At 50.5% G+C, this 11,514-nt stretch overlaps 1 protein-coding gene across 1 annotated transcript; it reads left to right on the forward strand.

The window, feature by feature from the left end:
• Positions 1 to 3,501: 3,501 nt before the first annotated feature.
• RND1 (Rho family GTPase 1) lies at positions 3,502 to 10,169 on the forward strand. Its single transcript, XM_082421494.1, has 5 exons — positions 3,502 to 3,739; positions 4,514 to 4,601; positions 7,227 to 7,336; positions 8,210 to 8,344; positions 9,059 to 10,169. Exons 1-5 carry the CDS (start codon positions 3,620 to 3,622, stop codon positions 9,302 to 9,304), a joined length of 699 nt encoding a protein of 232 aa, XP_082277620.1. The 5' UTR covers positions 3,502 to 3,619; the 3' UTR covers positions 9,305 to 10,169.
• Positions 10,170 to 11,514: the final 1,345 nt, after the last annotated feature.

Here is an 11,514-nt window from a genome sequence, read left to right on the forward strand (position 1 = left end):
TCAAGCCCTGGTCCGGGAAGATCCCACATGCTATGGAGCAACTAAGCCCATGCACCACGACTACTGAGCCTGTGCTCTAGAGCCTGCGTGCCTCAATGAAGAGTAGCCCCCTTTAGTCGCAACTAGAGAAAGCCCGCGTGCAGCAATGAAGACCCAATGCAGCCAAAAATAAATAAATAAATTAATTAATCAAAAAAAACAAGGAGATTCCATAAAGAAGATTTGGAATTATAAACTTATTTTAAAAAAAGTAACAGCTTTATCAAGGTATAATTCACATACCATACAATTCACCAACTTAAACTGTACAATTCAGTGGTTTTTAGTATATTCACAGAGTTGTACAACCATCACTACAATCAAATTTAGAAGTTTCATCACCCCAAAAAGAAACCCTGTACCCATTAGCAGTCACTCTCCATTCCCCCAGCCCCTAGAGCCCCAGGCAACCACTGATCTACTTTCTGTTTCTTTGGATTTGTTCTAGACATTTCATACAAATGAAATCATATAATATGCGGCCTTTTGTGACTAGCTTCTTTCACCTTAGGATAACATTTTCAAGTATAACCTTGTTTAAAATTTTTCTGGTCTTGGTGGGAAAGAACAGTCTTATAAATTTATTACTCTGGCTTTGGATTTTCAAATAAACACACTTGGAAGAGGTTTGAACAAACTTGGGGGAGGGAGTCTAACTGCAAAAAAAAAAAAAAAAAAAAAAGGCTAAAAAACCCTTCTTTAGTCCAAAGCCCTCACATTACCTTCAAGGAAACAGGGGCCCAGAGAGAGAAGAGACTCCTAAACACACACAGCTTGTTAAGGGCAGAGCTGGTCCAACATCCAGACCAGCTGAATTTTGGCTCCATCCTTTTTTCATGTTGCCATGCTGCCTTCTGAACACACACACACACACACACACACACACACACACACACACACACCACAACTCATAAACTTGTGATCCACAAAATACCTTTGGAGACACATCTTGAGAATCAGCCATGATGGGGGCTGCTCCATCTCACGGCTCAGGCTTTCTGTTGCTCGCCCCTGAAATGCAGCCACTCAGGGAAGAAGCAGTGTTAGCACCAGCTCCCAGAATTTCTATCCCAGTGGACCTTATGAATGGCAACCTTATTAGAAGCCAGAGGAAGCTGTTTGCAGAGCAAGAACAGTTTTTATTTATTTGAATGTTTATTTGAAGTGGCTTGGGAGGGGGTATGTGTAGGCGCAGGCTGGTAGAGAACATGGGGGAGAGACAGGGCTAAAGCCCTTGGGGCTGCCATTGGAGGGAACCCAGTTAAGGGTTAAGAGGCTGTATGGGAACCCCACTGATGCCTCCAGAACTCAGTCCAGATGAGACTGAGGGAGGGAGACACCAGGAAAAAGGCTGAGGGAGGGGACTCCAGGCTGAGGCAGTCTGTGATCTTACAGCTGTTCTGGAACGCTCCCAAACCATATTTATGGGCAACTCAGAGAAGCTGTCAGGCTGCTGGAAAAGGGCAAGAAGAGGACAAATTCTATTGGCAGAACATTACCTGAGGGCTGAGGATGAGGCCTGGGGAATGGTAGGGGGAAGAAACTTCCAGAGAGCCTGCCTGGGAGAGGAGGGTAACCAGTCAATGGTAGCACCTGGATAACTGTCCTTCTACCCTGGAGGTTCCCTGAAGTGATTCCTGATCCCTGGAAGGGGAGCCTTAGGAGATGGGCAGAGGACAGTGCAGGACTTAGCCTCAGAGCCCTTAGCCAAGCAACTTGGACTTGGATGCCATAGGCTTTGATGGGAGGCACACTGGCTAGGCTACATTCTCAAAATACTCTCCATTCTCCTGTCTATCGAGGGCATTGCAATCTTATCCTTAGAGATCTGTCCCTTTGGGTCCGGGGAATATTTTTAAATTAATTAATTAATTTATGGCCACGTTGGGTCTTGGTTGTTGCGTGTGGGCTTTCTCTAGTTGCGGCGAGCGGGGGCTACTCTTTCAAGGTGTGTGGGCTTCTCATTGCGGTGGCTTCTCTTGTTGCGGAGCATGGGCTCTAGGCGCGTGGGCTTCAGTAGTTGCAGCACGCAGGCTCAGTAGTTGCAGCATGCAGGCTCAGTAGTTGCAGCATGTGGGCCCTAGAGCGCAGGCTCAGAAGTCGTGGCACAAGGCTTAGTTGCTCCACGGCATGTGGATCTTCCCGGATCAGAGCTTGAACCCATGTCCCCTGCATTGGCAGGCAGATTCTTAACCACTGTGCCACCAGGGAAGTCCCCAGGGAAGACTTTTAAACATCCTTCGTAACAGGGAAAATATCCCTGGGTGGGGCAGCAATGATGGTGAATTAGAGTAAAGCTCAGATGGAACAGGACCCCGGCCGTGCTCCAGAGGCACTGGGCTTGACAAGGTAAAGGGACCTAGAGAAGAAGTCTGGAGTGCTGTCACTTTTGCCCAAGGTCAGTCTTACTTCAATCTCTTATCCCCAGGAGGCCTCATCTGGGCTGTCTTGGTTCCTGAATAATCAGTGGGTTATTCAGGCTGTGGACGTACATCCCATGGGTCTGTCTAGCAGAGAGGCAGTAAGATGAAGGGCCCTGAGGGCTGAGGGCTGGCAGGCAGTTACGTAGCTCATCTCAACCTCATCTTGTCCTCCAGCTTCCCAACCCCCAAATCCCAGGTCCAGTCTTCCATTCTGGACTTTAACCAGGTGACACACGCAGTACATCAGCGTCGGTGGGTGTCAACCTGAAACTGGACCTGTGCCTGATTCATCCAGGAAGCTGAACCCAAGCAGCAGAACAAACACTCCTAAAGCAGCTCCTGCCAGGCCTGGAGTGAGAGGTTGTCTGGCCAAACAGACAGCGACTTTGTTTGTTTTGTACTCCTTGCTCCCATCCCCACTAGCCAGACTCCCTCATTCCTTTCTCTCTGCCCATCTGTGGGTCAGGAGCTCTGTGGGTTTTTTCCAGATGACGCAAGAAAATTTTTTAACTTATTTATTTTTGGGTGAAGGTGATTTCTGAGAAAGGGACAGGCGTTGAAAGGGGTCCAGCAGGAGCTGATAAAGGGGTCCAGCAGGAGCTTCTGTGGGAACTGGTTTGGGTGGGGATTAGATAGAACAAAGGGGTGAAATTTCTGGGACCAACCCTTCCCCAAGGGGTGCCACCTGTCTACAATTTAGGCAAGTCCTGTTCTTCTCCTGGGAACTCCAGCTTGATCTCACTATCCACATTCTTAGCTAGTTTGTTTTTGACACTAATTGGTGGCCACACAAGACCATTAAATTTTGCTTCACTCCCCCTCCTACCCCCAACCCCAATACAAATGCGAAACAACGTGGGAATCCCCTTTTAGAGGAAGCAACGGTGCAGCTTTAAGAGAAAGGGAAGGGAAAAAGAGGGCTCTGACTCAGATCTTCCTGCCATTGGCTGCTGGAGGGGATCCCACCTCAGGGATTGGCTGTGACAGAGTCCGCCCCCTTTTGTGATTGGCTCAGCCACGGTGATATAAGGAGGCTGTGCCGGCCTCTTTTTCAGTTGGAGAGAGACAGGGAATTCGGCTGGGTCGAGGGCTGAGACGCACCTGGCGCAACGTTCTCCTCTCTGAATCCGAGTCCAGGTCCCGCGGAGGCTGCAGCCATGAAGGAGAGACGGGCCCCCCAGCCAATCGTGGCCAGATGTAAGCTCGTTCTGGTGGGGGATGTGCAGTGTGGGAAGACAGCTATGTTACAGGTGTTGGCGAAAGACTGCTATCCCGAGGTGAGTTGCTCGCCTGACCGCTGGCCAGCTTTCTCCTTGCCCGCATGCCTGCTGGGGGTAGATTCCCATCCGCCCAGGGGAGCTGTTTCACCCCGCCCCACCCCTCCCCATCCTCAGCCGCTTTCTGGCTGGAGGACCGCCCTGCCTTAGCTTCCCCTGAGACCTGTTCCACTTCTGCCGCTCTGCAGGCTCCTCCTCACCTCTTCACCCATAGGTCCCCCCATCAAATCCCCTCCTACCTCCCTTCATCCTGGAGTCTGCTCTTGGGAGAGGGAACTGGGGGCATTTGAGAGTCTGGGGTTTCTTCTTGACGTAATATCTATCCGTCCCTTCACCCATCCTCAAAGGTTCTATGCGCTTGTCCCCAGGCAGGCTTCTGCTGCTCCTTTCTGCTGCCCTGCTGGTCCAAGGGGCTTGTGGGGAAAAGATAAAGCACTAGAATTGGCTTGTGGCTCTGAAATTGGAAGACAGACAAATCTGGGGACAAGAGGAATCCTTCTGTGTGTGTGTCTCCCTGACCATCTAGGATATGGGGGACTTGTCCCTGGCAGTCATTCACATTTCTTACTCCGATGGAGCAAAGTGCCTGTCCCTCTACACTCCCCTCCCTCCTGTCCCATGTGGTCCCTCCTGCCCCAGGTATCCCCTCCTCTCCTTATCTCCTGCCACTTTAGTGTCTCACTAGGATGAGTGGCTTCTTGTGTAGCCAGCACTAACTGGAGGGTTACAAGGGTAGGGGCGCCCAGGGTGTGAATAGTTCCTCTCTTTTCACAGACGTATGTGCCCACTGTGTTTGAGAATTACACAGCCTGCTTGGAGACAGAGGAACAGAGAGTGGAGCTCAGTCTCTGGGACACCTCAGGTAAGACTGCTGGCCCCAAGTCCCCCCTTCCCACCCCTACTGGTCTGCTGCAGCTGTTATCTTTTAGAAATTGTTTCCCTCTTTGACGGTGAGAAGGAGTTTGGTGCTTGCCAGGAAACTGAAAGAAGGGGACCTGAAGATTCTTTGGTTGGGGTTGGGGGGAGGGTTTGGCGAACTCAGTTGGCTGGTCCAGGGGTGCAGAGTGGATAAACCCCAGAAGCTACTCACTTCTCTGGGTCTGGCTCCATCCTTCAGAGGGCTGAGATGGTGAGGTGGATGGACCCCGGAAGACTACTGGAGGAGGCAGTTAGGGCTTCTCCATTTCCACTCCCTGCCGCCCAGCACACGTACGCACAGCCTTTACTGCCCCAGAGCAAAGCCAAAGAAGAGGCAGGAGGCAGTGCTGCTGGAGGTTGTGGGTGAGGCAAGGAGACAAGCCTGCTTTGGGGGAAATATTGCTCCTGACTCAGTTTTCTCTCCTGCATTCCATCTCGGGCCACTGCTGCCTGCCTGCCTGCCGCAGCTCAGCCCCACTGTCATACCTCTGCGGTTGAGGGATGAAGCGATGCATCGTCAGTGTTTTGGAGGGTGGGGGCTTAATATGGGGCATGGTCACGTTGTACATAGTTGGGGGGGGGGTGTTGGCTCTGACTGGGCTGAGGTAGAAGATGCTCTGTCTTTCTGGATCGTAGAAAGCAATATGTTTCAAGCCTCTCATCCCTAAACCTTCAGTGCTAGTCTATCCTTTGCTTTGATTCTGACCCTTTCATTATCTCTTTAGCCCAGTCCTTTTTTAATAGACTGAGCTCAGAGTCATAATTAAGGACTAAAAGCCAGGAATAGGAGAAAGAAAATAAAATCCACTTCTCTCCAAAAAATGCATATTCAGGCTGAGTTTAAAGAGGAACTATAAATCACTAGGGGTTTCCTGTTACATATAAATATGCCATCCTACTCCTCCAAAGAGCTATTATTCCCATCATCCAATTTTGAGGTCTCGAAAGAGTGGAGGTAGGGGATGGGTAAACAGAAAATGAGACTTCCTTTTGCTCCCCACTCCCCAAAACAAAACAGAAATTCCTCAACCTGGTATGCTTTCCTCCATTGCAGCTCCAGGGGCTGGGAGGCAGGATTCTGGTTATCCCGGACTGTGCTGTGCTGGCGGGATTCGACTGGAATGCAGCTTGGCTGCATGATGTATGGTTTTTCGTCTGCTGTACTCTGCCCACCTCTCAATCTTCCCAGAATCTTACTGCAGCTCATCTCTTTTCACTACCACCACCCCAAAGAGCCCTTCCTCCTCCTCCCACAGTCAGAATGCAGCCCTTGAATCCCAGTCCAGATAATGGAAAGTCAGCAAGGTGGTCTCTATTCCCTGTGTCGCATCCCCCCCACCCGCCCCCCGCCCCCCAAGTTCTGAAAGGATGCAGGCTATCAGTCATCCTCAAACTCCCTCTTTCAAATGAGGTGCCCACAAGGAAGAAGGAGAGGCAGGGGTGTGTGGGATGGGGCTTCCCAGCACTGGGGCCAGGGTTGAACCTGTTCCCATTATTCGCCTGCTGGTCTTAGGGGAGGGGGATCGCTTGGAGCCAGAATGGAGGCCTCCTCCCCTCCCCCTTCCCCAGTGCTGCAGCGCTCCCTTTGCTCAGTGATGCTGTGATAAGACCCCACCTCAGAGAGGGATGGGGGCCAATTGCTGAAGGAGCAGGCAGCTATCCCAACTCCCCTTTACTCCCTTTTTTTTTTTTTTTTTACAACTAACCCCCCCGCCTCAGCTTGGAATCCCCCCAGTTTCCATGGCGATTGCGGTTCAGGGAGAGGGGCTGCTTGCTATTCTGAGCACGGATTGTCTGGGTTCCAAATCTGCTACTCTTCCTTCCCCAGGGCGGAGGGGGGCAGGCTCAACCCCTAGCATTCTCCCGTATTGGACCACCTGAGTCTGCATTGCCTACTCCCCTCCCAGTGAAGGACCCTTATTCGAGCCTCTAAGTCCCAGCTATTGGTGCTGCTGTCTCTGAGAACGCCTCCCTGAGATCTTGGGATAGGGGCTACAGCTTTCCTTTTGCCCTTTACAGCGTAAGCTGATTTGGGTGAGAGGAGGAGTGGGACACTGAATTCTTGATGCTCTCCCTCCCCTGCCAGCCTCCTAGAGTTCCGACCCCACGGCAAAGAAGCAGGGCAGCCAGTTATATAACAGGCAGATTTGTTTCTTCACTGGGGAGACCCTAGAGCAGAGGTTGGCAGCAGGCAGACTCTAGAAAAGAGACCTTAAACAAGGCCTGGTCTCTCTGTAGGGGTAGGAGCACCTTCCCCTGGGACTCAGAAAACTGGTGGACCTTCAGTTAAGCCCACCGTAGGAGATCCAGACAGGGCCAAATTATACTCCACCTCCCTTTTATTTTGCCCCTTTTCCCTTTTTTAGGGCTAAGGAAGATGATATTCTTGTACCGCCTTCTGGCAGGCGGTCAGGTCCCAAGCTTCGAGCTGGAGCACATTCCCCTGGGAGATGGGTGGGGCCATCTCACCTAAGGGACCAAGCATGGTATTCCCAGGGCTCTTTGGGTTTAGGCCTGTAGGGAGGGAGAATGCCACGGCTCACCATCAGCTCTCTCTCCTCTCTACCAGGATCTCCCTACTATGACAATGTCCGTCCACTCTGCTATAGCGACTCAGATGCAGTGTTACTATGCTTTGATATCAGCCGTCCAGAGACAGTGGACAGTGCACTCAAGAAGGTAAGGCTGGATAAACTCTGCCGTCTCTAGCTCAGCCTGAGAACAAAAAGGAATCTTGGGGACCTTGTCTTCTAATCACCTCTTGTGTAACAGGAAGAAACTGAGGCCAGGGAAGGAAGAGATTTGCCTGAGGCCACATTAGCTACAGCTCTGGGACTAGAACCCAGATCTCCAGTCCCCTCTGCATCCTGCCTTTGCCCCTATCCTGCACTGCTCTGTCAGAGGCCCAGCAAGGGAGGGGAGTGTTGAGACTCAGGAAGTGAGGGATTGAGAGTAGAGAACCGTCTGGTGATATGGTTTGAGGGTCGGGGAAGGGGCCTTTTGGTGGCAGCTTTTATAGACCTTGATCCCAGGCCTTCCGGACAGGGCAAGCCAGGCAGGCCTGAGCTGAACTGCTGGTAGGAAATGCCTTGGTCCGAGTAGCAAGGTCTGCCCATACTGAGGAGTCCCAGGAAAGCTTGTGGAACTAGCCTAGTTTCCCAGAAGACTCTGGGATTATCTCCTTTCCTTGGAAAGAGACTGGTTGGCTTCTTCCTGGCTTTCTGGACTTGTGAAGCCCTTTGGGTTGAGGGGGCAGACCCGTGCCCCATATGCTTGGCAGAGAGTGGGAGATTTGCCTCTGTGCTCTCTCTGGTGACTGGGCTGTTGAATTTGGGGACAGACTCTTGGATCAGCATTCCTGTGGCCCCAAAGCCCTCATGGGCAGGAAGATGATGTAATTAGTGCAGTGGTGGTGCTGTGACTCAGAGGGAGGGCTGAGCTGGTGATATACTGGATGGTGTGTGTGATGTTACCAACTGGGTTTCTCCGGGTGTCCGTCAGCCACTGACTGTCCTTCCTTCCTCCTTCCCATCTTCTTGCACGGCTCTTCAGTGGAGGACGGAAATCCTCGATTATTGTCCCAGCACCCGTGTCTTGCTCATTGGCTGTAAGACAGACCTGCGAACAGACCTGAGCACTCTGATGGAGCTGTCCCACCAGAAGCAGGCACCCGTCTCTTACGAGCAGGTGTGTGTGTGTGGTGTGTGTGTGGGCCCTCGTGTGTGTTGGGGGGTGAGCTGGGGAAGGCTACAGGAGAGGGCTTGAAATATGGCCCCTGCTCACACTCACTCACTCTGGCAAGAGAGAATTGGTATGCTGTGGGGCCATCTATAATCAGGAAACTAGTTACCTGGATAGAGGTGCTGGGTACCAGTTTACCCAGATTCATGCTCTAGTTTGGCAGGTGAGCCATTCCTGTGTGTGCCAGTGTTTCTCAGCTGGTTTTTTTTTTTGAGGACCACCTGCATTAGAATCACTAGAGGTGCTTGTTAGAATTCCTGACTCCTTACCTATAGAGTCACTCTGGGAAAAAAGTATGGGAATTGCATTTTTAATTAAGTCCCTGGATAACTTCTTATGCACATCGGAGTGTAAGGATCATTTCTTTTAAACCAATGTTTCACATTACAATCATCTGTGGAGCTCTTAAAAATCCTAACGCCTCGGCATACCCCAGAAATTCTGATTTACTTGTTCTGGCATCAGTATGGTTTAAAAAGTGTGCCAGGTAACTTAAGGTGCAGTCAGGCTTCACCTTCAGAAAGTAATCAGCAGAGGGCGATGGTGGGAGACTGGCAGTTGGGTCCATCGGAGCAGCCCTGGGGAGGACCACTAACCTGAGAAGGCAGTGTTTCAGAGCCATTTTGGATCACTGCATTGATGACCTCACTCCTCCCGCAGGGCTGTGCAATAGCCAAGCAGCTGGGTGCAGAAATCTACCTGGAAGGCTCGGCTTTCACCTCAGAAAAGAGTATCCACAGCATCTTCCGGACGGCGTCCATGGTGTGTCTGAACAAGCCCAGCCCAGTGCCCCCGAAGAGCCCTGTCCGAAGCCTCTCCAAGCGACTGCTCCACCTCCCCAGTCGTTCCGAACTCATCTCTTCCACCTTCAAGAAGGAAAAGGCCAAAAGCTGTTCCATTATGTGAAATGGGGGTTGGAGAGGGGAGACAACCTCCCACTTCCTCCCTTGGGTTGCAGAGGCATGGGGAGAGGGAGGAGGAGACAATTTAGGACACTGGACGTGAGTTTTTCAGATGGCCACGGTGAGGGCTTGGAAGGAGACAGGAATGGGACAAGGAAAGAGCCAGGCCCGGCTTGAGGACCTGACACTGCGAAAGAACCATCACACCCCAAGCCAGGCACTAGGTGGTGGAGGGGCCGGCTGCCCCAGTGCCCTCCGCTCCAGAGGCAGGAAAGGTGTGGGGCTTTGGGGGGGCATGCTGGCCTCATGGCTTTGGTTGGGGGCCTACAGGAGCCTCACCTTCAGCATCATGCCTCTTCCACACAGTGTTTCCATGCAGGCCAGGGGATGGGAGGGGTCCCTGAGCCCTTCCCTTCCCCTCCGAGAAGGCCGCAGAGGAGTGGAGAGTGGGGAAGCCAAGAGGCAGCTCCTCTGGGAGCTGAGCCCAGGTGCTTCGTAACTGGTAACTGAAATCAGAAGAGCAGGAGCTGGTCAGAGCCAATGAGAAGGAAACCTCATCTTTGCATAGCCCATGCCTCATGGAGAGGTGACATCATACATTCACATGCTTCTCACCTAAGTCCCCAGGGTCCAAGGGAGAAGCCCCAGACCCCCTTCTCTTGCAGCATGGGGGTGGTGGTGCTGCAGGACGCAGGACTGGGTGGGGGTCACCAGACTTTTTCTGCCCTTAGGGCAGTATAGCTGGCATTTGTTTTATAGACTCTTGTCTTTGGAACCGGGGGGAGGGGGGAGTGTTTCAGTCTGTTATATGTTCTGTGTTTAAAGAAGAAAACCTATTTATTACTGAACAATATAGCACATATAAAGAAGTTGGCTCCGTATTCTTAGTTCCTTTCTCTATTTCCTTTGGTCTTCGATAATGAGGAAAAGCTGTCTTGAGGTCCTTTCTGTGGGTTGCAGAGTGGCTACCTCCACTGTTCCCTGGCACCTCCTACAAGGATCTCCTCCCTCTGTCCCACCCCCTGCCTCATCCCCTTCCCCACCCAAGTCCTGCTAAGCCAATGAAGATCTCCTTAGCCCTAGAGCAGGGTTTCTCAACCTCAGAACACATGACATTTTGGACTAGATAATGCTTTGTTGTGGAGGCTGTCTTGTGCACTGGAGGATATGTAACGGCATCCCTGGCCTCTGCCTCCTAGGTGTCAGTAACACCCCTAAGTTGTCACAACCAAAAACATCTCCAGATATTGCTAAATGTCCCTCAGTGCAAAATCACTCGTGGTTGAGAACCATTGCCCTGGAGAGTCTAGAGGAGAGAGACAAGGTTCAGTGGAATCATCAGAAGGAGATCCAAGCTGCTGAGATCCCAACCCCTGCAGAAGGTAGACAGACTGAAGCCAAGGCTGGGAGGTTCCAAGGGTTCTGGTCTCCTCTGAGTTCAAGGCGAGGTGACGCCTTCTGCTTTCTGGAACTTCCAAGTCCATGGCCTGTTGATGGCAGCTCAGGGGCCTTAACATCCCTTCTCTTCAGCTGCTTATAGCTCTTTTTTCCAAGTTTCCTAGTGTACTGGAAATAGTTACTGTGTATTGAGTACTTACTATGTGCTCAGCATTGTGCTGAGTGCTTTACCTACACTATCACATTTTTTTCAATTTAGTATTTTTAAAAAATTTTATTGAAGTATAGTTGATTTACAATGTTGTGTTAATTTCTACTGTACAGCAAAGTAATTTAGTTATACATATACATATATATATATATTCTTTTTCATATTCTCGTCCTAAACTCCCAATCCCAAACTCCCGATCCCCTCTACATTATCACATTTAACCTCATAAATGCAAATAGCTAACATTTGTTAAATGTTTACTATGGGTCAGGGCTGCTTATAAATTCTTTATATGTTACTTATTCCTGTGATAACGCTATGGGTTACTACCGACGTCATTCTACAGACAGGGAAACTGAGGTTCAGAGAGATTAATGTGCTTGAGGTCACACAGCTAGAAAGTGATAGAACCTGGATACAAATCCAGGCAACCTGGCTCCAGAACATGCACTTTTTTTTTAAGTTTAACCATTTAATTATTTTTTCACTTTTTAAAAATTGAATGAATCTTCAAGTTCTATAGTGCTTTACAATTTTCAAAAGTTTCACACACATGATTTCATATAATCCCATAATAACTCTTTTTTCCCCCTACCCCTATATTG

The sequence above is a fragment of the Balaenoptera physalus genome, assembly GCF_965194825.1.
Source record: "Balaenoptera physalus genome assembly, chromosome: 13".
NCBI lineage: Eukaryota > Metazoa > Chordata > Mammalia > Artiodactyla > Balaenopteridae > Balaenoptera > Balaenoptera physalus.

Bases quoted from the DNA above. Each gene is read 5' to 3' on its own strand.
- RND1 (XM_082421494.1), top strand. From the start codon at position 3,620: ATGAAGGAGAGACGGGCCCCCCAGCCAATCGTGGCCAGATGTAAGCTC. The intron at 3,740-4,513 runs GTGAGTTGCTCG...CTCTTTTCACAG, and splicing joins CGAAAGACTGCTATCCCGAG to ACGTATGTGCCCACTGTGTT. The intron at 8,345-9,058 runs GTGTGTGTGTGT...CTCCTCCCGCAG, and splicing joins CACCCGTCTCTTACGAGCAG to GGCTGTGCAATAGCCAAGCA.